The 26,933-nt window shown below is 36.4% G+C and overlaps 1 protein-coding gene across 1 annotated transcript in view; it reads left to right on the forward strand.

Moving 5' to 3' along the window:
* Positions 1 to 25,834, forward strand: part of SNX2 (sorting nexin 2) — a 68,911-nt gene extending 43,077 nt beyond the window's left edge. The window contains exons 8-15 of the mRNA XM_066382097.1: positions 7,794 to 7,869; positions 8,819 to 8,932; positions 9,186 to 9,279; positions 10,570 to 10,775; positions 22,075 to 22,218; positions 23,394 to 23,478; positions 23,600 to 23,667; positions 25,327 to 25,834. Of these exons, the coding sequence (XP_066238194.1) occupies positions 7,794 to 7,869; positions 8,819 to 8,932; positions 9,186 to 9,279; positions 10,570 to 10,775; positions 22,075 to 22,218; positions 23,394 to 23,478; positions 23,600 to 23,667; positions 25,327 to 25,377 (838 nt within the window). The 3' untranslated portion in view covers positions 25,378 to 25,834. The remainder of the gene's footprint in view (positions 1 to 7,793; positions 7,870 to 8,818; positions 8,933 to 9,185; positions 9,280 to 10,569; positions 10,776 to 22,074; positions 22,219 to 23,393; positions 23,479 to 23,599; positions 23,668 to 25,326) is intronic.
* Positions 25,835 to 26,933: the final 1,099 nt, after the last annotated feature.

Genomic DNA, 26,933 nt, shown 5'->3' on the forward strand with positions numbered 1-26,933 from the left:
ATATTAAGGCATGAGTTAGTTGAGGATAGAATTATTATGTCATAGCTTTAGTCAATAAGAGAAGTAAGAAATAAAGAAAACATGAATCTTGTAAATGGGGGAAAAAGGTTAATAAAAATATTTGAGCCTGACCAGGCGGTGGCGCAGTGGATAGAGCGTCAGACTGGGATGCCGAGGACCCAGGTTCAAGACCCTGAGGTCGCCTACTTGAGCGCGGGCTTATCTGGTTTGAGCAAAAGCTCACCAGCTTGGACCCAAGGTCGCTGGCTCGAGCAAGGGGTTACTTGGTCTGCTGAAGGCCTGCGGTCAAGGCACATATGAGAAAGCAATCAATGAACAACTAAGGTGTCGCAATGTGTAATGAAAAACTAATGATTGATGCTTCTCATCTCTTTGTTCCTGTCTGTCCCTGTCTATCCCTCTCTCTGACTCTCTGTCTCTGTAAAAAAAAAAAAAAAGTGTGTGTGTGTGTGTGTGTGTGTATATATATATTAATAAAAATAATACCTCTTGCCCTGGCCACATAACTCAGATGGTCAGAGTATCATCTCAGTATGTATAGGTTGCTGGTTTGATCCCTGGTCAGGGCACATACAGAAACAGATTGATGTTTCTATCTCTCACTCCCTTCTCCTCTTTCTAAAATAAATAAATTAATTAAAATAATAATAATATCTCTTTAGTGTTATTTAGGTCCTTAGGAAGTTATACTCGCACTCATGAACTGTGTTGAATAGTTTGGCTAATTATAGTTGATCTTAATCAGTTGTTTCTTTGAATTATTACTGGATAAGATTATTAAATACATTAAAAAATTAGGCTTGTGCTTCCTCCTTTAACTTTGTATAATTGATTTGCACTTAAGTATACAAAAGTATTAGTGACTACTTGAGTTGACTATATCTTTAAAGGCTAATATGTATGCTCTACCTTCCTTTAAGTACTTGACCCAACACATTCCTATAGCTTTAAAGACTTGTGTTCATTTTGGCCAACAGCTAAAACTGGGATGGACGCAAGATTCCCACTTCCACAATCTTAACATTTATTCTTTCCTTGCGGGGCTGGGAATGTGAGAAAACAATTTTGAAACTATCATAAAGTCCTACTTTTAGCCCATAAGTATAGAACATTGATTAAACTTTAAACATTTTCTAATTTCATAGGATGTTTTTGTTATTTTCATTGAATTTGCATATTTGTTCTTTGTTTTGTTTTCTGTTTTGGTTTAAAATCAGTGGTTACAGTGGGGTGGGATAGAAGAGATTTTAGTGAGTGGTAATATATATTATCTCCGAGGTACAGGCTATTTTTTGAAACTATTTTTAAGGCAACTTATTTCTGGGTTTTTGTAATAAATTTTTTAAATTATAAAAAAATGCCACTGTAAAGTCTGGTTTGAGCAGTTGCAGTAAGAAAAGCTGAAGGTTATACAGTTTAAAATTCTTACTTGAGCCTCACCAGGCGGTGGCACAGTGGATAGAGCGTCAGACTGGGATGCAGAGGACCCTGGTTTGAGACCCCGAGGTCGCCAGCTTGAGCGCAGGCTCATCTGGTTTGAGCAAAGCTCACCAGCTTGAACCCAAGGTCGCTGGCTCCAGCAAGGGGTTATTCGGTCTGCTGAAGGCCCATGGTCAAGGCACAAATGAGAAAGCAATCAATGAACAACTAAGGTCTCACAATGAAAAACTGATTGATGCTTCTCATCTCTCTCCATTCCTGTCTGTCTGTCCCTCTCTCTCTGACTCACTCTCTGTCTCTGTAAAAATAAATAAATAAATAAATAAATAAATAAATAAATAAATAAATAAAATTAAAAAAAAACTACATTTATCTCGAAGACACTTTAAAAAAATTTTTACTTGAGAGAAGACTTAAAAGATGAGATTTTATATTTGAGAGTCAGTAATTATTCAGGGAAAGGATTTAAATTGCATCAGGAGATGTTTAGGTTAGTCATTAGAATTGCTTCTGTTGTGAAAGAGATCATAGACTGAATATTTTTAAGAATAAAGGTAGACAATGCTCTACCTTGATTTTGCTAAATCCTTCCTGAAAGTGTAAGCATGACCCTTTGAGAAACCTTTCAAGTCCTATTTTTCTATGAGTAAATTTGAAATATTTCGAGTGGCATGCTTGATAAGGAACTTAATGAAGATTTATTGTACCAAGCACATATAATTGGATTCTACATTCACCTTTCTCGTAACTTGAATGCATTGCATAGTGCTTATCATACCTTCATGCAGTATGAAATATTGAGGAGAGTTTTAAGGAAATAGTGAAACCTAACCTAATATGTGAAGACAGTTTCTTTACTGATTAATGTTACTTGTTAAATACTATTTTATTGGAATTTGCAATAGTGAAAAAAAACTGTACTACTGACAGGAAAGTTTATTTTGCATTAGAAAATATTACTAAAGAAAATATAGGTGTTAGTGGAAACAAAGGAACTGGAATGGATTTTCTAAAATGATTTTTTGTGGCATTTCTTACAATTGAAATGTTAGAACAAGTATATCTGTGAAATACCCAACCTCTTCAAAACCGGTGGGTCAAGGAAGTAACTTCTCTTTGTATATACTGTGATTTTCATTGACACGTTTGTTTGTTTGTTCAGTTTCAATAATCCTGATGACTATCTTGAAATAAAGGATAAACATCTGGTCTTAAATTATAGGAAGAAGAAGGGAGTGGTTAAGAACCCAAATATTTCTCTGTGTCACAGCAGTGAATTAAGCAGAAACTACTGTTAAGAGTGTCTCTAAGATCAGAGTGCTTCACATCTTACCTTAAAAGCATAGTAAGTCTATTTTATAGGTAAGGATACACTTCTGCAAATATAAACTGAGGATATAGTGTGCACATTTAGAATCCTTTCTCTGTTGAAGCCTCACTTCACTGCACACTGCACATTCATTCTTTATCTCTAAGATACAAGTGTATAAGTTAGGAATGTGTTCATTCCAAGTACCTAAAAACCACTGGAAAGGCCTAAACAGTTGGTGTAGATTGATTAATCCACTCTTTCATATCAGGAAGTTTGGAGGGTAGGCAGATGTTTAGGATTATCTAATTCATCAGGAAATCCTTTTGCTTCCTTCTAGTATCTGGAATACAGCCATTTCTCACCAGTTCTGTTCTAGTCCAAATACCTGAATTTACTGCGGTAGGCTCCTAATTCTTCTCCGTTCCATTTTTGTACCTCTGCTCACTTTTTAAAAATAATTTATTTTTCAATTACAGTTGGCATACAATATTGTATTAGTTTCAGATATACTTTACTCTTTCAATATAGCAGCAAGATTCATACTTTTAAAACATAAATCAGATCATATCAATACCCCCCATTTCACTCAGTAAAAGCCAGAATTCCTTATAATAGCCTACAAAACTTTACATGAAGTGTACTGCTCTTTGTTACCTATGCCATCACATATCCTCCTTGATCACTCTGCCCGCTAGAGTGATCAGTGCCACACTGACCTTTTTGCTGCCTTTCTAAGATCCTGGGGGCAATTTTTCATCCCAAGTTTTTTTCATTGGCTTCTCCCACTGTGTAGAAAGCTTTTGTTCTCAGTTATCTCTATGGCTAATTCCCTCACCTCTTTCTCTTTTTTTTCAATTCAGTGTGAGAGGAGGGGAGGCAGAGACAGAATCCCGCATGCGACCCAACTGGCATCCACCCGGCAAGCTCACTAAGGGACAATAATTCTCTGCCCATCTGGGGCTGCTGCTCCGTTGCTCGGCAAGCAAGCTATTTCAGTGCTTGAGGCAGAGGCCATGGACCCATCTTTAGCACCCGAGGCCAAATTGCTTGAACCATTCAAGCCATGGCTGTAGGAGGGGAAGAGACAGAGAAAAGGAGAGAGAGAGAGAGAATAAGATAGTGAAAGAGAGAAGGGGTAGTAGGAGAGGTGGAGAAGCTGATGGTCGCTTCTCCTGTGTGCCCTGACTGGGAATCAAACCTGGGACTTGCATACACCAGGCTGATGCTCTACCACTAAGCCTACTGGCCAGGGCCTTGACTTTTTTTTTTTTAATTTTTATTTAGATGAGAGGAGGGAAGATAGCAAGGCAGAATCCTACATGCGTCCTGACCAGGATCCACCCTGTACCCCATCTGTAGCCAATGCTCAAGTACCAAGCTATTTTTAGTGCATGGGGCTGACACATTTGGACCAATGGAGCTATCCTCAGCACCTGGGGCCAAGTTCAAACCAATTGAACTGGCTTAGGGAGGTGGAGACAGAGAGAAAGGGGAGTGGAAGGGGGAGAGAAGCAGATGGTCGCTTCTCCTGTGTACCCTGGCTGGGAATCAAACTCGGACATCCATACAACCCAGCCAGCACTCTATCCACTAAGCTACTGGCCAGGACCTCTTTTGCCTTTTTTTATTCTCATTATTAGCACATGTTTGAGGTTTTGATTTTTTTGTTTTTTATGGGGAAAAGAGAGGGAGATAAGCAGACTCCCTCATGCGCCCTGACTGGAATCCACCTAGCAACCCCGTCTGGGCCCACTGTTCGAGTACCAAGCTATTTTTAGCATTTGAGGCTGATGTGCTTAGACTAAACTAGCTATCCTCAGTGCCTGGGGCCATGCTCGAACCAGTGGAGCCACTGGCTGCAGGAGAGGAAGAGGACGTAAAGGGAGAGGGGAGGGTGAGAGAAGCAGATGGAGCAGATGGCCGCTTCTCCTATGTGCCCTGACCAGGAATCAACTGGAATGTCCACATACTGGGCTGATGCTATAAACTCCAGTGAGCCTCTGGCCAGGGCCGTGTTTGAGTTTCAAGCAAAAAAATATATTTTACTTTGTTCTTATCAAGCATTTTATATAATCTGCTTTATTTTGTTTTGGTTTTGGTAAGTAATTAGGAACTTGAAAGCTGTAAATGATACTCTTAAATGTATCAATAACGTTTTCTTAGAGTACATCTGAAGAATCCAATAACTACTAACCACTCTTGTTAAGTCTGATACTTACTTTTCATTAATTCCCTTGAGTCTTTCATTTTTGTCTTCCTTCAGTGATCCTGTTTCTTCTCATACCCCTTTTCAAATGTTATTCCTACATGCTTTTCCTATTTTTGATCTGTATTCTTTCTTTATATATCAACAACCTTCCCTCACTGTAATTCTGAATTGGGGCATATTTACCAATATTAATTTTAAAATTCATTTTATGTTTTCTTAATTTTAACATTATATAAGCTTGGTACTTTTTTATTATTATTAATTGAGAAGCAGGGAGGTAGAGGCAGACTCCCACGTGCACCCTGACCAAGATCCACCAGGCAAGCCCCCTGCAGAGCAGTACTCTGCCCACCTGAGGCTACTGCTCCATTGCTCAGCAACCAAGCTATTTCAGTGCCTGAGGCAAGGCCATGGAGCCATCCTCAGTGCCCAGGGCCAACTCGCTCAAGCCAGATTGAGCCATGGCTACGGGAAGGGAAGAGAGAAAGAAAGGAGGGAGAGGGGTGGAGAAGCAGATGGTCACTTCTTCTGTGTGCCCTGATTGGGAATCGAACCCAGGACTTTCACACACCCAGCTGACGCTCTACCACTGAGACAACTGGCCAGGGCTTTTGTTTTTAATTGTTACTTGCTCTTTACTTTTATATAACCCTTAAGAAGAAGAAAAATTTTACTGTCATTTTCTAAAATTTGATTCCTCAGAATGCTTGTATGTGGTAGGATGAAGAAAGGAAATCTATGGTCAGTTGAGTTTTGTTAACGTAGGGTTTAACAAAGTTAAACCAGGTTTATTTCCTGCAGGACTTCTCAAAGCATCTACTATGCTGCTGTTCATTATGAATCTTAAAGAACTATGATATAATATGAACTAATTTTGGAAAGTTATTTTAGAATGTTAATAGTATTAAGTATTTTCATTTAGGTTTGAAATATTGGTATATTTCTTAAAGGTTGTGTACTAGATGTCTTCTTTCTTGTTCATTTCACAAATATCTGAGTGCTTGCTATATACCAGCTGTTGTGTGCACTCAGATAAACAACTTACGGAAACTGCTTCAAGCAATGGCAGCAGTCTACAATGAAATAACCTGGAGAACCTTAGTATTTAAATTGTAAATAAAATTCCAGTGGGAAAATACCAACATTTCTTAAATTTAGTGGATTAGTGTCCCTGCTGCATCTCTTTTAGCTTAATAATATAAGCAGCAAATATTATTTCAAACAACAGTGTAGATTGTATGCAGGTATCTGTTGAATGCTTTCTTTTTATTATAATGACTTCTTATATGGGCTAATGACTTGAAGTTCATTATGGTATGTATTTTAAATATACAGAAAAACACTATAAAAGAGGGATTTTAGCTATTGGGTAGAATTTGACTTTAGAGAAGGTATTCGCTTTTTTCCAGAAACTTTATTTTAGCATATTTTATAATCTTGTAAAAAGGTAGAAGCAATTACTGATTATATTTATTTTGCAGAAATAGAATAAAGGTATATTAACTATGAGGTATAGAATATAATTGAAATACTACTTTATGTAATCTTTAATCTGGGGAAAGAGCTAATTTTTTAAAAAAATAGAACTACATTAGCAAGTAATCAGTAGGGTGGCTCAGTGGATAGAGCCTAGGACACTGAGGACCCAGGTTTGAAACCCTGAGGTGGGCTCAACAGCTTGAGGGCATGTTCGCCGGCTTGGGTGTGGGATCATAGACATGACCTCACGGTCACTGGCTTGAGCCCTGAGTCAAGGCACATATGAGAAAGCAATCAGTGAACAATTAAGGTGCCGCAACTATAAGTTGATGCTTCTCATCTCTCTTCCTTCCTGTCTGTCCCTGTCTCTCTCTCTCTCTCTCCCTCTCTCTCTCTCCCTCTCTCTCTCTCTCTCGCTTAAAAAGAAAGAATTAGTAATAGACTTCTTTTCTTTTTATTAAAGAATGGTAATTTATTATGAATGATAGGGAAATGTGGTATTTCTAGTAAGGAAATGTCTAAAGCTGGGCTAATAGTGATTTAATAATGGTGTTTCTCTACTTTTCAGTTTTATGTGATGTCATACAAGAAAAACACTTATCAGTAAAAAACAAAACCTTAAATATTGAAGAAAATTTAGTCCTCATTAAATAAGGAACAGAGCTGATTTAATTATATAAATCTGCTGACAAGGAAAAAATTGATAGGCTGTTCTCCATTTTGGTAATAGGTAATAATAAAAACAATAGTTGAGCCTGACCTGTGGTGGCGCAGTGGGATAAAGTGTCGACCTGGAACACTGAGGTTGCCGGTTCGAAACCTTGGGCTTGCCTGGTCAAGGCACATATGGGAGTTGATGCTTCCTGCTCCTCCCCTTTCTCTCTCTCTCTCTCCCTCCCCTCTCTCTAAAAATCAATAAAAAATAAATAAATAAAAAATAAACAATAGTTGACTGTAATACAAATAGTGATGTGTTTCTTAGGACTTTGAAGTAATAACTGGGAATATATTAACTCCAACCAAAGATAAAATCACATATCCTTTTATACTCTGCAGTGAGAAGTTTGGTAACCTACTTACACTCTTCCCCTCTCCCTCCCTTCCCCTGCCATATCTCTTTTTAGATAAGTACAAATTTTCAAATGAACAGAAAGCTTTTTAATTCTTAAATTGTTGTAAGATTCTGAATAATTAGAGTAAGGCAGACTGATATGATAGGAGACAGATTGAGGACATTTTTTACCAAATTTATTTATATATTATTTTATTGAAATAAAATTTAAAATAAAATGCTACTGATAAGTAAAGGAGCAATTTTATTCTTAAACCTAGGTATCTTCAAAGAACAGTAAAGCATCCCACTTTACTACAAGATCCTGATTTAAGGCAGTTCTTGGAAAGTTCAGAGGTATTATTTCTACTTTTAAATTTTGTATATAAATGTTCTCGGTATTTATATTTTTCAGTGTAATAATTTATATAAGAATAGAGGTGTTTAGTAAGTAAATGGATTAATATATGGAATAAAGATATATATATATATATATATATATAGTTAGTGCTTTAATTACCTAACTAAATTATTAGCAAAATGTCTTTTTGGTATTAATAATTATAGGATTATCAGTCCCTTTCTTGAAAATTTAAGACTAGATTTAAAAGAATGGCTTATGTAGTCAAAAATCAGTGCTCTAAATTGTTGTTTAGGCATTATATTGGAATAAGTTTATTCAGAAAACATTTTTAGAGACAGTTGAATGTGTTTATGTGTGATTCTAACATTCTTAAGGTTTTGAAATGCAAATTTGTAACTTGAAAGAGTTTAAATTATAACAAGCATGCTGCTCTTTATATCCGAGGTGTCTGGCACATTTTGGGCTCTTAAAGAGTAGAGTTCTAATTGTTTCCACTTGAGATTATTTTTAAATTTATTGAGTCCCAGAATATTTTAAAAATTCAAAATTGCACAGTCTTAACTGAGCATAAGGAGATTTTTCTTAAGACTTTCTTCTTTTCTTATAAACAGTTTATTTCTGCTAGCAAACAGGTGGCCAGTGTTAAGGTGCTTGGCAATTACTTAATATATTTTGACAAATAGACTGTTGTTCCATCTAAATGTAAACGTGCAGAAGAAAAACAAATGGAAAGTCTATTTTTTAAGTTTTCCTTTGAGAATGTACAAGTAGTGTATTTGAGAAATTAGGTCTCACTATTGAAATGTATGAGAGTAAAGAAAATACAACCTCCTTTTCTCTTTTTCTTTTTTTGGAGGGGGAGGGGGACAGTCCCTTTTGTGCCCAGTTAAACCTCCAGGCTTTTAACCGGTTTGTTTGCCCTTATTTGTCATTCAATTCCAGCTGCCTAGAGCAGTTAATACACAGGCTCTGAGTGGAGCAGGAATATTGAGGATGGTGAACAAGGCTGCAGACGCTGTCAACAAAATGACAATCAAGATGAATGAATCGGATGCAGTAAGAGCTGATTTTTCGACTTGAATAATGAGATGAATTAATGAGCCCAACAATTGCATTTTAAAGCTGTACAAGTAGAAAATAGGATATTAATTTGCTTATTGAGTTTAGTTCTCAGCCACATCAGTTGACCACCATGGTTATCCATGGTTAATTTGTTGCTTTAAAACAAGGAATGTAGCTTGCTATTGGTAACCTAATTTACAGTAGTTTGTTCTGGTTAAATTAGCTCCATTTTTCATTTTTTTGTTAGTGGTTTGAAGAAAAGCAGCAGCAATTTGAAAATCTGGATCAGCAACTTAGGAAACTTCATGCCAATGTTGAAGCTTTGGTCTGTCATAGAAAAGGTTTGTTGGCCTTGTTATTTATGTGTTTTAACACTGTGACTTAATTGAAACATATTATTTAAATGTTATTAAAATGAATATACTTAATTATTATTATGGAAGAGAAAATAATTTAAGAGAATGTTTTGTTTCAACTTTGTTATGTTTTTGTTCTATTTTAATTTAAATTCTAATTTAGAAGTAGAAAAATCCTGAGCTTATAAAAGTACAATATATTTTGAATTATGAATTAAACTTGGTTCAGTTGATTAACTCTTTGTTAAATATTTCTACCACTCATTGAATGAAGATGTCTTAGTAACTGATTATAATAAAAAATACAAGATTCAAAAATTGATGTCTGAAATTTTTCTTCAAGGTATTTGTTTTGTGCCTTTATTTTCTAGAAAAATTCTGAATTATAAAATTTCATGGTGAGTTTTTTTGGTTTTGCTTTATTTTTAAAGAAGGTTTTTAATACTAGATTTTTAAAATTCTTGGTAAGTAATTTTGAATGTACCATTACCAGCAATACATTTGAAGATAATTACAGAAATCTAATTTGTTAAAAGCAGTTTGTTACAGCTTGTGCCATTTGTATTATGTCCCTTAGTGAATGGGCTTTAGGGTCTTTTAGATCACTTTACGTAATGCAGAACAACAGAGCAATTTACAGACAATGTAGTTGTTAGTCACTGGCCAGCCTGTGGACATCATTTTTATATGAAGTAGCTAGTATAATTATGTCCTAAATTTCTTTAGAAATTCTTAATATTTCACCAAACATTCTTGCATGCAAAGAAAAAAGAATTAAGGCCTATGAGAATTGCATGTACTGTTTTTACCTTGCTTTCCTCCTGTTGGCCAAATAATATTCTCATTAAAAATTACAGACATTACTTTAGATGAGAAACTTTTTAAGGCAAAGTAGTGTAAATCAAAACTTGTGTTCTCAATGCTTTCCATTATTAAATATGGTTATACTTATTTAAATTTTAAGGAATAGAAAGAGTAAGCACTTTAGGAGAGAAAAGGGAGACAGATTATTTTATTAAATTATTAAACATAGTTCATCTTGAAATATACACAATGGTTCCTCTTACCTTTCAATAGACTTTGAGTAGATGGCATTTATGCCCAACACATTTTAATGACTGGTTATTATGTTAATAATTTATCTTAATTTTAAAATATTATTTGAGCAATTTGTGAATAGACAAAATTTAGAGAGAAGGTAAAAAATCAATGCAATAATTTAAAACTTTACTAGTGAACATTAAAAGTGAATACGTTTCTACTTTTCTATTTCAGAACTTTCAGCCAACACAGCTGCCTTTGCTAAAAGTGCTGCCATGTTAGGTAATTCTGAGGATCATACTGCTTTATCAAGAGCTTTGTCTCAGCTTGCAGAAGTTGAGGAGAAGATAGACCAGTTACATCAAGAACAAGCTTTTGCTGACTTTTATATGTTTTCAGAACTACTTAGTGACTATATTCGTCTTATTGCTGCAGTGAAAGTAAGCCTTATTTTGCTATCTTTCTTGAATTCTTCTTTGGCTGTTTGCTTATAAACTAATTTGGTGTCCTGTTAGGCACGTATTTAAAAGCGTGTAAGTTTCATACTATACTAGTACATCTAAAATGGCTTCAAGATGATTATTCATAGCTTAAATTTTTTTTTATATGTGTTGGACCATACAGTAGACAGAATTGATATTTTTAAGAAGTCTTGAGGAATGCCAAATAAGATAAAAACAGTATATATTGATTTACATATATACATACACAAGTTTGCAAATAACCTGTGGCATTTATTTGCTTATTGTAACATGAACTGAAACTACCCACTGGATTTTATTTCCACCATTAAATCTATAATGAAAAGCAGGACAAAACTGTAATTGATTGTTGAGTGACCATGTTTTATGCTTTAGCATGAATTTGGACTGTAAATAAACATTCTGTGTATATTCCAAAATGTGTAGTCACCATGTATTTATAGATGAGATGGGACTAGATTAGTTATTAAGTACTATCTAGTGTAATGTTTGAGAATAAAGTCTTCAATTTCTGAATAGTTAGAAAAGTTAATGCAGTTAACTAATGAAACTCAATATTTTGTAGTTATCTCCAATATGCGAACAATTAAACTGAACTGAATATTATTTTATCTATCTTATATTTCAGAAAATACTTTAAGGTCTTAGTTAATGAGACCTTTTTCCTTGCTTTCTAATGCAAAATATTTTTTTTTTTTTTTTTGTATTTTTCTGAAGCTGGAAACGGGGAGAGACAGTTAGACTCCCGCATGTGCCCAACCGGGATCCACCCGGCACGCCCACCAGGGGGGCGACACTCTGCCCACCAGGGGGCGACACTCTGCCCCTCCGGGGCGTCGCTCTGTTGCGACCAGAGCCACTCTAGCGCCTGGGGCAGAGGCCAAGGAGCCATCCCCAGCGCCCGGGCCATCTTTGCTCCAATGGAGCCTCGCTGCAGGAGGGGAAGAGAGAGACAGAGAGGAAGGAGAGGGGGAGGGGTGGAGAGGCAGATGGGCGCCTCTCCTGTGTGCCCTGGTCAGGAATCGAACCCGGGACTCCTGCACGCCAGGCCGACGCTCTACCACTGAGCCAACCGGCCAGGGCCTTAATGCAAAATATTTTCATCTGATATCTGTGATGAAATTAGTATTCATCTACAAACAAAACATTGATACATTGCATACTTATTGATGATTTGGTTTTTAAGTTAATAGTGACAGCCTACTAGAAGTTTCTTAGCCTTTCAAAAATGGTGCTTTCTTAGGTTTGGTAAAATTACCAGTTTTGCTTATATTTACTTTTAGATGTACTTTTTATATCCCTGGTGGTTAATTTATATTTTCATGTATTTAAAGATGTTAATATAGGTGGCAGTTATGAGAGAATACTTTATATATAGGTAATTTGAAATATACAGAAATCCATTTTATAGATAATGGTTTCTTTTTATTTTTCACCTCCTCTCACTTTATTCCAGAGCTCCCACTAGCATGAGAGCTGTTGTAAAAATGTATAACTGAAAGAAAAAAACAAAACAAAACCCTGTGGGTCCAAGCAGGGAAGCTCGGCAGCGTCTGTGGGAGGGGACCTGCCGAGAGGAGCCGACCGGGGAGATACTCCTTGGCAGGACGGCCTGTGGAATGGAGGTTGATCCCTCAGAAACAGCTTTCCTGCACTGCCCAAGTCTGGCTCTACTTTTAGGTTTCATGGAATTCGAGTTATAGTCATGTTTCCTAGAATTGGTACTCCAGATCATTGACACCAGAAGTTGTATGTACCACAGTCAACCAAGTTTGGGAGATAAGGTTTAAAATATCCCTGTCTGTACGTACAACTCAGAGTGATGTAAAAAGCTCAGAAACATGTAGGAGTAAAGCATGAGACATTTAACTTTGTTTAATTTGAAGACTTCAAAATTTATGTGAAAAATCCTTTTCCACTTAATTTTCTTATACATATATGGAACACATTTTGGAAAATACTGAACTAATGATTCCTTGACTAACAGAGTTACTAAGCTATGGTCAAGTCATACATGAGGTAAATTAAGCTTTTTCAGATTGCTTTTCTACCGAAACCTAGGCCAGCTCCATTGCACCAAGGAGCTCATAACTCTTTAACAGCCCAAAAGCTCAATTTCTTCTCTACCTAAGGCTGCTAGCCTTTTCTTCCCACAGTCAAATGCTGTTAGGTTCCTGTGTGTCTTTATAGAATTAGCTGTGCATGTATATAAAGCTAATTTATTTTCTTTCTGTCTCTCGCTCCCTCCCTGCCTCCATCTCTCTCTTTCTTTTTAGAAAAGGAGCATACTATATGCACAGTTCTTTGCCTGCCTTTTTCACCCGTTCTATTTCAGATAGGTCTCTATATCAGCATAGTATTTTATCATATAGCATATAGGTGTGCTTTGAGTTATTTAACCAGACCAATCTTAAGTATTTTGATAATAATTCTTTGGGCATAAAATTCTTGAAAGTAGAATTGCTTGGCCAAAAGGTATATGATTTTCAATTATTACTTCCATATTTCTATCCGAGGATGGTTATACTTCTTTGTATTTCCCTCAACATACATGTATGTTCCTGCTCCCACCCAGCGATGGTTTTATATATATTTAATGAGAAACATCAGTTCTTCATTGCAGCACCTTAGTTGTTCATTGATTGCTTTCTCATATGTGCCTTGAGTGGGGAGGAGGGGCTACAGCAGAGCAAGTGACTCAAGCCAGTGACCTTGGGCTCAAGCTGATGAGCTGTGCTCAAACCACATGAGCCCGTCCTCAAGTCAGCGACCTTGGGGTTTCAAACCTGGGTCTTCTGCATCTCAGTCCGTGTTCTATCCATTGCACCACTGCCTGGTCAGGCTTTTTGTATGTTTTAATTTCTTTAGTTAGTGTGAATTTAAGTATCTTTGTAAATGATGAGCCATTGCTTTTCTTTTTTCTTTTTATATAAGGTCTACCGGAAAGTTCTGTCTGTTTTTGGAATAAAACAAAATACAAATTTTTCTTACTGTCAATAAACTTTATTAAATAATATAATTGCCATTATTATTAATGATTTCTTGCCAGCGTGAGGGCAATTTGTATATCCCATTTTTGAAAAATGTTTTATCTTTTGATGCGAAAAATTGAACCAGTGCTTGTTTGATACCTTCTTCATTTTTGAATTTTTTGCCCTTTAAAAAATTTTGTAAGAACAAAAACAAGTGATAGTTGGAGGGTGCTAAGTCCGGGGAATATGGTGGATGCGACAGACATGCTTCTGTAGCATTTCTTCCTTGTTGAAATTCATAAAAATTACAGTGGCGTAAATGAACTTTATCAGTAGCCATGGGTACACTATCGCTTCACACATAAGACTAACGTGAATCAACTTTGTTTTAGTTAATTTGCTACGTCAGTATGTATACATTAAGTGATAAAAATAGAGAGGCACACATGCACCAAATAAACATGTGCTTACGTGTCGAAACTTATTGTTTATAGAAACGCACAGAACTTTCCGGTAGACCTTATATAATGTCCTTTGTTCAGTTTTTGTTTTTTCTATCATATTTGTAATGGCTGTTTAATACTCCTTAGCCTTTTGTTTTATCCATACTAAGGCTACTTTTCTGATGATTATTTTCAAACTAGGAATACTTTGGGAATTAAAATATTGAACAAAAATAGGGAGCTAAGAACATCAGAAGCCTGACCAGGCAGTGGCGCAATGCATAGAGCATCGGACTGGGACGCAGAGGACCCAGGTTTGAAACCCTGAGGTTGCTGGCTTGAGCATGAGCTCACCAGCTTGAGCGCATGGAGTCTCTGGCTTGAGCATGGGATCATAGACATGAGCCCATGGTCACTGGCTTAAAGCCCAGGGTCACTGGCTTGAGCAAGGGGTCACTCGTTCTGCTGTAGCCCCTCTGGTTAAAGCACATATGAGAACGCAATCAATGAACAACTAAGGAGCTGCAACGAAGAACTGATGCTTCTTATCTCTCTACCTATTTGCCCTGTCCCTGTTCCTCTGTCTCTGTAAAAAAAAAAACAAAAAAAAAAAACAGTAGAAATTGGGACCCTAAAAAAATATAAAATTTAACCATTCAAGCCTGACTGGTGGTGGTGCAGTGGTTAGAGCATCAACCCAGGACACTGATGACCCAAGTTCAAAACCCTGAGGTCAGCGGCTTTAGCGCAGGCTCATCCGGCTTGAGTGTGGGATCGCCATCTTGAGTGTGGGACCATCAACATGATCCTGTGATCACTGCTTAAGCTCAAGGTCACTGGCTTGAGCAAGGGGTTACCGGCTTGGTGGGAGCCCCCGGTCAAGGCATGTATGAGAAACAATCAATGACCAACGAAAAAGTACTACAACCACAAGTTGATGCTTCTCACCTCCTTCTCTGTCTGTCTTTGTGTGTCTTGCTCTCACTAAAAAAAAAGGAAAAGAAATGACCCATTCAGAATATTGCCTAGGCCTGGCATTCTATCCAGGGAACTCTTGTTTTCCTCTTTTGTTCAGTATAGGATCTCTGACATATATTTGTATTTGGCCAGTACTGTTGGCTAAGATTTATTAAGTGGTAAACTCTTTGCATGCATTCTTATGTATTCGTCTTCCGTGAACCACTACAGTAGAGTCAGAGATTGAGGGTAATGGATGGTTATGACTGTTTTTAGCACTAGAATGCTTTGTTAAGAATTCTTACAGGCCTGACCTGTGGTGGCGCAGTAGATAAAGCGTCGACCTGGAAATGCTGAGGTCGCCGGTTCAAAACCCTGGGCTTGCCTGGTCAAGGCACATATGGGAGTTGATGCTTCCAGCTCCTCCCCCCTTCTCTCTCTCTCTCTCTCTCTCTCTCCTCTCTCTCCTTCTCTGTCTCTCTCTCTCCCCTCTCTAAAAATAAATAAATAAATAAAAATTAAAAAAAAAAAAAGAATTCTTACAGGGAGTCCAAATTTATAAAATATATATAGTATTTTTTAAAAAAAAAACAAAAACCAATAGATGGTTCCCCAAGGAGTCTAAAATCTTTGTTATTTGGCCATAAGTAATCAGCCTTCTTTCAGGATTCCAGGAAGCTAAGCAGCATTTTTTCAGATTTACTGAATTAGAATATAGCATTAATTAAATTAAAATTGCAGCATCAAATTTATTGGTGGTCTATGAAAACTGCTTCACAACTGCAACTTGTCCAATGTAGACCAGCTTGCATGCAAATGTGTACCATACATGGGTGGGGGGAGGGGCAAAGTGGATCATCTGTGTATACATCTCCCTCTTACAGAAGAGGCTGGTTCTAGAATAGATTATCTTCACAAAGACATTTTTCTGATTTAGTTGCTTTTTAAAAAAATTTTTATTTTTAATTTTTATTAATTTTAGAGAGAGAGGAAGGGAGATAGGGAAGGACAGGAACATCAACCCACTCCTGTATGTGCCCTGACTGGGGACCAAACCCGCAACCTCTGAGCTTCGGGACAAAGCTCTAGCCAGCTGAACCATCCAGCCAGGGCTAATTTAATTGCTTTTGAGGATAGCATTTTTAGAAGAGCTGGTATGGTTATGGTTGTTTTATTTTCCAATGTTACAAGGGTAGAAAAACAAATGAATAATTTTAATTTTTACAGTTAATATTTTTTTTTTCTGAAATAATTTGATTTTAGTAGTCTTACCTTTATCATAACTCCTACATCTGTACCACAATGAAGATGTAATGGTTTTGGAATATTATGAGATAATAAATTGGTTAGGGACCAAATTACTTTAAATTAGTATATCAGTAAAAAAGCCCATTGATATATACAAGGTGGAGCAAAAGTAGGTTTACAGTTGTGAGTACATGAAATATAATTAAATTATATTTTAATTTATTAATTATTGTATTACTTTCTTGATGAACAACTGTAAGCCTACTTTTGCCTCACACTGTATTTAGGTGTTAAGCAAATATTGGAATTCAGGGCATTTTGGTTAGCTTTTGCTCTGTATTGGTATATACAGTGTGTCCGTAAAGTCATGGTGCACTTTTGACCAGTCACAGGAAAGCAACAAAAGACGATTGAATTGTGAAATCTGCACCAAATAAAAGGAAAACCTTCCGAGTTTCTGTAGGATGATGTGGCAGCATGTGTGCATGCACAGATGATGATGTAACACCGTGTATACAGCGGAGCAGCCCACGGCCATGCCAGTCAAGATGTGGATGGTACAGAGGAATGTTCAGTGTGTTCTGTGGCTCGCTAAATTCGAATCCGTGACCAAAGTGCAACGTGAATATCAGCGCGTTTTTAACGAAGCGCCACCACATAGGAATAACATTACTCGGTGGGATAAGCAGTTGAAGGAAACCGGCAGTTTGGTGGAGAAACCCAGTTCTGGTAGGCCATCAGTGATGAGTCTGTAGCAGGGGTCCCCAAACTTTTTACACAGGGAGCCAGTTCACTGTCCCTCAGACCGTTGGAGAGCCAGATTATAAAAAAAAACTATGAACAAATCCTTATGCACACTGCACTTATCTTATTTTAAAGTAAAAAAACAGAATGGGAACAAATACAATATTTAAAATAAAGGACAAGTAAATTTAAATCAACAAACTGACCAGTATTTCAATGGGAACTATGCTCCTCTCACTGACCACCAATGAAAGAGGTGCCCCTTCCGGAAGTGCAGCAGGGGCCGCATGCGGCCTGCAGGCCCTAGTTTGGGGACCCCTGCTGTAGAGGCTATATGGGATAGCTGCCTAAGGAGCCCTAAAAAATTGTGCGTGAGCCCACATCGAACTGCACTGAATAGGTATGAAACTGGGAGAGTTTTCCTTTTATTTGGTGCAGATTTCACATTTCTATAATCTTTTGTTGCTTTCCTGTGATCGGTCAAAAGTGCACCATGACTTTACGGACACTCTGTATTTTAAGTAATCAAATAGTCATTGAGCAGAGGAATATATAAATGGAGAGCTTTTAATATAATATGACCCCATTTTCCTAAAGAGAAAGACTAGGCCTAAAATTTTAAATTACTTTTTGGTTCTGTGGATGTGTATGCAAAGGGGTAGGAGTCAGATTGTTTTTAGATAGTAGTGACTTTTTCTGAGTTTATTTATTATATTAAATATATTACTTTGGTGATTTGGGCTCAGATTAATTTGGCTATAGCAAAATGAATAAATATTTATAGGAAAATGTCTTTTAATACAGGAAATGCAGACAGTGGGGACAGTAAGACTTACTGTGAGGATGTCAATTATATAAGAAGACAAATTAATTCGGCACAGTAGGTTTTAAAACCTATTGATAGGATGCTTTGAATTAGCAGTTTGCCCAGGGTGTCTGTTGTCCTGGATAATTTAAATGTACAATATGTAAGAACTCTCTAGTATAAAATACTTTAGTTTCAGGTTGATTTGGAGTTTCTGATGTCCTTGCTCATATTTTTTAAATATGCTTATATGGTATAAATGCAGTCCAATTATTCTTTTTATATTACTAAGTTACTATTTGTACTTTTAGTAGAAATCTTGAGTTAATCAACTGTATTGCTCATCAAATTAGGGGATATTTTATCGCTTCATATTCTTTTTGGAATATCCCCCTAATTTTGGTGAGCAGTATATATTTATATGTGTATGTTATTTAGAAGTGACTCAATAGCACCTACTCGTTATTAAATATACACTAGGTTAAGATACTCTGCTGCAGCCTGACCAGGCAGTGGCACAGTGGATAGAGCCTTGAACTGGGACGCGGAGGACCCAGGTTTGAGACCCCTTGGTCACCAGCTTGAGGGTGGGCTCATCTGGTTTGAGCAAAAGCTCGCCAGCTTGGACCCAAGGTCGCTGGCTTGAGCAAGGTGTTACTCGGTCTGCTGAAGGCCCGCGGTCAAGGCACATATTAGAAAGCAGTCAATGAACAACTAAGATGTCGCAATGAAAAACTAATGATTGATGCTTCTCATCTCTCTCTGTTCCTGTCTGTCTGTCCCTGTCTATCTCGCTCTCTGTCTCTGTAAGGAAAAAAGAAAAAAAATAAAGATACTCTGCTGCATACTTGTCATTTTATTTCTAATCCAAAATATATCTTACTCCTTTTATATTTGGGAGACTAAGGTTTATAGAAATTAAATTAATTTACCCAACATCATACAGTGACAAAGCCAGTATTTAAAGCCAAGTTTGATCTAGAGCTTGCTTTTATTTTTTTAAAGCAAGAGAGACAGTAAGGAAGGGATAGAAATGAGATGCATCATCTCATAGTTGTGTCACTTGAGTTGTTCATTGATTGCTTCTCATACGTGCCTTGACCAGGGGGCTCAAGCCAAGCTAGTAACCCTGCTCAAGCCAGTGACCAGGGGATCCTGATTTTCATATGTGCCTGACCAGGGTGTTCAAGCCAAGCCAGTGACCCCCTTGTTCAGGCTGGCGACCATGAGGTCATGTCAGTGATCCCACGTTCAAACTGGTGAGCCTGCACTCAGGCCAGCACCTCGAGGTTCTGAACCTGAAACCTCAGCATCCCAGGTCCTTGCTCTATCTACTGTATCACCACTGGTTAAGCAAGAACTTACATTTTTTAAGTGTACTGTCTACATACTTTTTCTTTTGCAGGTCCCATTAAGAACATGTATAAATATTTTATTTACTGTTGATCCAAAAACGCTATTTGGGACAAATGAAAATTACTCTGATTTTGTGCTTTCTGGTTTACCCAGTTAATGCTTGCTTCATTTGTTCAGTTAATAAATACTAAAATAATATGACTATATCCCCAACTTCAAACTAGAGAATAGATTTTGTTCTCTTATATCCATCATTTTTTTTCATGAGATTATATTTCATTTCTTTCCTCTACTCACTTGCTCTCTCTCTGCCAAACCCCATGAGAAGAAATAATGGGCTTGATTGACTTGTTCTGTTAGTCTTCTTGTCTGTTTCTTTAGTTCTACATAATAGTGTGTGTGTGTGTGTATTTGTTTGCCCTTTGTATCTTCTGTAGGACTATTTTCTTGTTTGTTACATATTTTAATTTCTTTGCTTTTATTTAGTATTGGTAACCTCTTCTACCACATTTTTACTTTCTGTTCTGGGTTTTTCCCATTTTCTTTTTTCAGTTTCTGGCATAGTTCCAACACTTAAACCTACTTTGATATTATTTAGTGGGAAAACTTTCAGTGTAGATATAACATCCAGAATTTTCCTATTGAAGACATTTTTCTTGAAGGCATAAAACTGTTAGAAATCTTATAAGACACATTTAGCCCTGACTCCTGGCTTAGAACGTCATTCTGAAGCACAGTAGGTGTGGCCAACAGTTTTTGCCCCCGGGCCAGATTAAGAAGAAAACTTTTTTCACAGGCCAGACGAAATATTAAAATTAAAAAATATTAAATACAGGCCCTGGCCGGTTGGCTCAGCGGTAGAGCGTCAGCGTGGCGTGCGGGGGGACCCGGGTTCGATTCCCGGCCAGGGCACATAGGAGAAGCGCCCATTTGCTTCTCCACCCCCCCTTCCTCTCTGTCTCTCTCTTCCCCTCCCGCAGCCAAGGCTCCATTGGAGCAAAGATGGCCTGGGCGCTGGGGATGGCTCCTTGGCCTCTGCCCCAGGCGCTGGAGTGGCTCTGGTCGTGGCTGAGCGACACCCTGGAGGGGCAGAGCATCATCCCCTGGTGGGCAGAGCGTCGCCCTCTGGTGGGCGTGCCGGGTGAATCCCGGTCGGGCGCATGCGGGAGTCTGTCTGACTGTCTCTCCCCGTTTCCAGCTTCAGAAAGATACAAAGAATATATATATATATATATATTAAATATAAAAATGATTTATTTAAATAAAATTTTATTATGTAATTTGTTTATGAAAAAATGTGAGTGAAAAAAATTTAATATACAATATTATTTTAATAAAAATATATTTTAATAAAAATATAATTATATACCATATAAATATCCAAACTGTATCACAATCAATCAAAACAATGTTTAGTTAATAGAATGAGCTTGAAGGGGTTATATCGCAAATAAAACAATTATTTCGTTTTACAAACAGCCTGGACATGTTTTCAATTATCAACTGCAGCTATTGTCTATGCTACAATGCCACTTGATTCAGCATACTTGACCACAAAAATAACTAATTGTTTGACCTTGGGTGTGCACTAGCAAACTATGCCTAAAAGAATGTGGGTTTCACCTGACCAGGCAGTGGCGCAGTGGATAGAGCGTCAGACTGGGATGCTGAGGACCCAGGTTCGAGACCCCGAGGTCACCAGCTTGAGCGCGGGCTCATCTGGTTTGAGCAAAAAGCTCACCGACTTGGACCCAAGGTCGCTGGCTCGAGCAAGGGGTTACTCGGTCTACTGAAAGCCCGCGGTCAAGGCACATATGAGAAAGCAGTCAGTGAATAACTAAGGTGTCACAATGCGCAATGAAAAACTGATGATTGATGCTCTCATCTTTCCGTTCCTGTCTGTCTGTCTGTCTCTGTCTATCCCTCTCTCTGACTCTCTCTCTGTCTCTGTAAAAAACAAAGAATGTGAGTTTCATATCACCGCTAAACATCAAACAGTTCATATCAAGTACAGACGAGTACAAAAGTTGTAAATCTTTATAATGGAATTTTTTTAAAAATAAAGAAGTATCACGAATCCATTCCACCAATTATTGGAAGTTAACCCTAGATTAGTCACACACAAAATTCTTTTCTGCGTATCACTGTCTTCTTAAATATCTTGATTTCCAGTAATCAGAGACGCTTCCGCTTCTCAGTAGCTGAGATTTTAAAGTAGTGGAGAATATTAAAAATTTAACTGTGGGCCGCATAAACTCATTACACGGGCCAGATGCGGCCCGCAGGCCATATGTTGGCCATGCCTGGATTAAAGCGTCATTCTGAAGCATGGAGGTTACTGGTTTGATCCCCGGCCAGGGCACATACAGTAATAGATTGATGTTCCTGTTTCTCTGTTTTTCTATCTCTCTCCCTTCCTCTCTTGCTAAAATTAATAAAATTTTAAAAGAAATTTTTTAAACCCTAAAAACTAGTTGGATGAATTTAGTATATTCTTTTTATTGTTAATTCTGAGCTCTTATATTTTATCTAGTCACTGGAATATCTTTTTTTTTAAGCAAATGTATATGGAAATTTATTTTTTGATACTGGCATGTTTATTTTCAGTACTTCAGTATATTAGAATAGAATTTAAATACTAGGTTTTATTGTTTTTAGTATTACAGCACTTCTAGTATGAATGTATTTTGGTGTTAACTGTCACTTAATAGCATTATGTCATTTACTTATAGGGTGTGTTTGATCATCGAATGAAGTGCTGGCAGAAATGGGAAGATGCTCAAATTACTTTGCTCAAAAAACGTGAAACTGAGGCAAAAATGATGGTTGCTAACAAACCAGATAAAATACAGCAAGCTAAAAATGAAATAAGAGAGGTGATTAATACAAAATGCTTTATTTATCTCTTTACTAAATTTTTCACGAGTCATTCATATATGCATAATTTTTCATAAATTTTTTTCTGAACCATTCAACACCTAGCTACTTTTTCACAATTTTATGAACTATGTTGAATTACCTTAATATTTGATTTTCATTAAAACCTTCAGAGCTCTTTGTTACTTTTACATGAGCGTGGGGTGAATAAACCTAAGGAAAATATTTATATTTAAGAATTACACATTTGTTTGAAGATGATCAATTTGATTTCAGATGATTACTTAATTTGTGTCTAAAAATTGTTTTAGAGGTGGACTTGTCCCTCATTTAGCTGTACAGGCAACATTATCCCCCATATATATGTATTATATATGGTATTTTAGTAAATTTGTATAAGTTTACTATAATTTATACACTTTTTTTGCCATGCTTCAATAAGGAAATTGAAGAGGTAGGACAACCTTTATGTTACTCACAGTAAATGTACCTGCTCTTGGACGAGTATGTACCAGTGTTTTGGTTACATAGTGGGAAATACCATTTCATAGCTTTAAGACTTCAGTTATTTTATTTTAGCTGTTTCATTGGTCACTTTAATCATGTTTTGTTGTTTCTGTACTGAATTTAATGTTTACCGATAGGTCTTCAGTAGACCATATTTCACAATTTTTTTAATCTGGACATTTTGCCATTACAGAAAAGTTTTTTTTAAATGTTTATTTTTTAGTTTTCCTAATTTAAAGTATTTCCATGGGCATATAAATTGTGATGAACATGCAGTCTTAAAAGGCAGTTGGTATATTTTGAAATATCAGTGATATAAAAATGAGAATTAAAATACAACACTGCTAAATTATTTGATAGTGAATTTTATACTCAAAATTATGTCATCTGTTTTATAGTTAATCCAGCAATGGAGATTGTAGTTCAGTAAGTACTAGAATATTCTAATTTTGAGTAAATCAGACAATGAAATATTAAGCTGATCTGCATCTCTACTACTAGAAAGTTAGATACAAGTTTGAATGATGCTAAATTTGACTTGGTCAATATTGAGCTTTCTCGGGGTTTTCAGGCATTACAGTAAATTGATTAGTTGTCATGACTACTAGTTTCATAATTGTTTTCCAGACAAGAATAAAAACTGTACATTTTTGTTTGTTTTTATTAGTGGGAGGCAAAAGTACAACAAGGAGAAAGAGATTTTGAACAGATCTCTAAAACAATTCGAAAAGAAGTGGGAAGATTTGAGGCAAGTATAATAAGTTTACACTTTTCTTAACAGTGTGGTCACATTTGCTGCAATTTTATGGTAAAATCAAATTTTGTTTTGAATTAATGGGCCTTTTTTTTCCTGTATTATCCTTTAACAGAAAGAACGAGTGAAAGATTTTAAAACTGTTATTATCAAGTACTTAGAATCATTAGTACAAACACAACAGCAGGTAAGCTGATTTTTTTTATAAATTACAAAACTTTTTCCAGAATTTATTTTTGGTATACTTTTTCATTTTAAAGATGATAGTCAGTGAAAGGAGCTTTTATACCTAAAGAGTAATAAATGAAGTAGAGAAAACTGATAACAGCAAAGGAAAAAATGGTAGTGGAAGTAACTGGGAACTCTCAGGTCCTTGTTGCCTCTCTGCTTTCTGACCCTGGGCTAGAGATCGAGACTGCCCAGTGTCAGGCTGGGGAGAGAGACTGGACAACTTGCCCTTCTCTGTCTTCCCAATTATATTTCCCTGTTATCAGACCTATTTGAGTACATTTTTATACTAAGTTCTTCTCTTTCCTGAAAGAGAGAACTTAAACTAAAAATAATATTTTTTAAGGTTTTTAAAATATTGTTTTGATTTTTATGTGAGATAGATGGTGATTGTATGCCACAAATAGTGGCATTTGTTTTCTTAGCTAGAGGAGACTGCTATTCATGTTACATTAAATAAAAGTCTTTAACAAAGATAATGGCAGAGTTTTTTTGTGTGTGTGTTTCAATATAAATTTGAGTAATAGATCAAATTACTTAATGTCTTGAATAGAAAGTTATCTTTCTCCAATTAGTTTTAAAATATGTGGCTTAGAAACTTGCCTATATAATTTTTTTAATTAGGTGATGACATATTTTTAATTGTTTTTTATTTTAAATAATTCATAAGATCAGATTTTTAAAATATAATAAATGTTATATAAGCTTGTTTTTAAAAGAATGTTGTTTTGTTTTGTTTTGTTTTAAAAGAATGTTTTAAGTGTAACTTTAGTTTATATCTTAATCTATTCTCTGGACTACCTAGGAAAGATGGCAGTTAATTCTTCCAGTCCTCTTTCCCATTCTTGCCCAGTATTTTCTTTTCTTCCTCCTTTTCTCTCTCTCTCTCTCTCTCTCTCTCTCTCTCTTTTTTTTTTTTTTTTTTTTTTTTTTTTTTTGTATTTTTCCAAAGTTAGAAGCAGGGAGGCAGTCAGACAGACTCCTGCATGTGCCGGACCAGGATCTACCCGGCATGCCCATTAGGTGGCGATTCTATGCCTATCTGGGGCGTTGCTCCATTGCTGCGGGAGCCATTTTAGAGCCTGAGGCGGAGGCCATGGAGCTGTCCTCAGCACTTGGGCCAGCTTTGTTCCAATGGAGCCTTGACTGCGGGAGGGGAAGAGAGAGACAGAGAGGAAAGAGAGGGGTAAGGTGGAGAAGCAGATGGGTGTGAAACTCTGAGGTCGCCAGCTTGAGCGCAAGCTCATCTGGTTTGAGCAAAGCTCACCAGCTTGGACCCAAGGTCACTGGTTTGAGCAAGGGGTTACTCAGTCTGCTACAGTCCCCCGGTCAAGGCACATATGAGAAAGCAATCAGTGAACAACAACTAAGGTGTCGCAGTGAAAAACTAATGATTGATTCTTCTCATCTCTCTTTGTTCCTGTCTGTCCATCCCTATCTCTGACTCACTCTCTCTGCCTCTATAAAAAAAAAAAAAAAAGAAAGAATCAGATTTTAGTAAATATTAACCACTATTGGCTATTTGTATAGATTTTGGATTTTTTAATGCTCTGCAGGATATATGTATGTAAATGACAAAGGTGACGAGAATAGTTTTTACTTTTGTTATCATCCACAGCTGATAAAATACTGGGAGGCATTTCTACCTGAAGCCAAAGCCATTGCCTAGCAAGATTACTCCTTTTAAGAAGATCTTGGATGTTTGTTCCAGTTATGCTGAATTCCACCGTGAAATCATTTAAAACCATCTAAATAAACCACTATATATTTTCTGAATTACATGTGGTTTTATATATATATATATATATACCTATATATATATACACACACTTTGACATTTTATTACAAGCTGCATGTCCTGACCCTCTTTGAATTAAGTGGACTGTGGCATGATATTCTGCAATACTTTGCTGAATTGAACACTATTGTGTCTTAAATACTCGCACTAAAAAGTGCGCTGCAAGGCCAGAAAACTTTGCAATATTTTTTCTTTACCATTTGTTCTGTAGTGTGTTCACCCTCTTTATGAAGTGACTTATCAATGCATTGATTAATGTTCACTTACACTTTTCTGTACAGAAGTTATGATTTTGTGATTACAGTAATAAAATGATATTCCTTGTGAAGTATTAGTAACAAATTATTTGGGTATATTAACATTTTAGGGATCTTTTAAAAAGCATTTTTAATTGGAAGAAACTTTTCCTTCTAGATGCATATATTTTTTTAATTGACATAGAGTTGAACTCTTATCATTAAATGACTTAATGAAGCTTAAGTTTTCTTATGAAATTATCACAAACCAAAGAATATTTATCTTTTGATTCAGTTCTGGGGAATGCTCTTGTCTTGAGTAAAGGAGAGAATAATTGTCTTTGCTTGTATTTATCTCTATTAAAAGTACCCAATTTAAGAATTAGGAAGAATATATTGTGCTTCTGTTACAAGTCTTAGGGCTTTTGATCATCTACTATTATCTTCAAAATCCAAGACTTTGCATATATTTAATTTATTCACTTGCCTTTCTTTGTTTTTGTTTTAAACAAAGTAGATCCTCTGTGGTCATAATTGACAACGAATGGCATCGTGCTAAAATATCCTGTGATTTCATTACTAACCAAGGATGACACAAAGCAAATTTGAAGTAAAATGAAATTTGTCTTTAGCAACCTTACATAGTCTGTATCCTGTTTAGATGGCTATTATCCTTAATACTGGTGAAAGTTAACTTGTGACTGGCATTAGAGTTATTTTCATTTTTTCAAAAGTATTCTTAAGGTTGTCTCATTTCTCAAGCTTAAGAACTAAATCTCCTCCCAGAGGAGTAAGATACAGAGTGTGTACCTGTGTGCTTTCTAGCAGCTTACTAGATACAATTAGTATGTCAGACTAGCAGATCCTCAGGTTGCATTTGCTTTCTCCACTGATTTTAGTTGATTATTTTAAGCATACTGTAGGTATTACTTATGTTCATATTCCTAGAACTCAGAAGATTATCTGACACATAATAGCATTAATAATTAATGGCTTGAACAGGAAAAAGAAAATCATGAAAGATGCAAAATAAAGTTTGCTCCTTTAAGAAGAAACAGGAGCAGAAATAGTACAACCTTCTATTGCTACTTTTGGAGATAATGTAGAAACTTTTGAAAAATGAGTAATTCTTAGTAATATATATGAGATGCTATCTGGTTTACCCATTAATATTGAACAATATTAGGCTTA

The sequence above is a fragment of the Saccopteryx leptura genome, chromosome 4, assembly GCF_036850995.1.
Source record: "Saccopteryx leptura isolate mSacLep1 chromosome 4, mSacLep1_pri_phased_curated, whole genome shotgun sequence".
Lineage (NCBI taxonomy): Eukaryota > Metazoa > Chordata > Mammalia > Chiroptera > Emballonuridae > Saccopteryx > Saccopteryx leptura.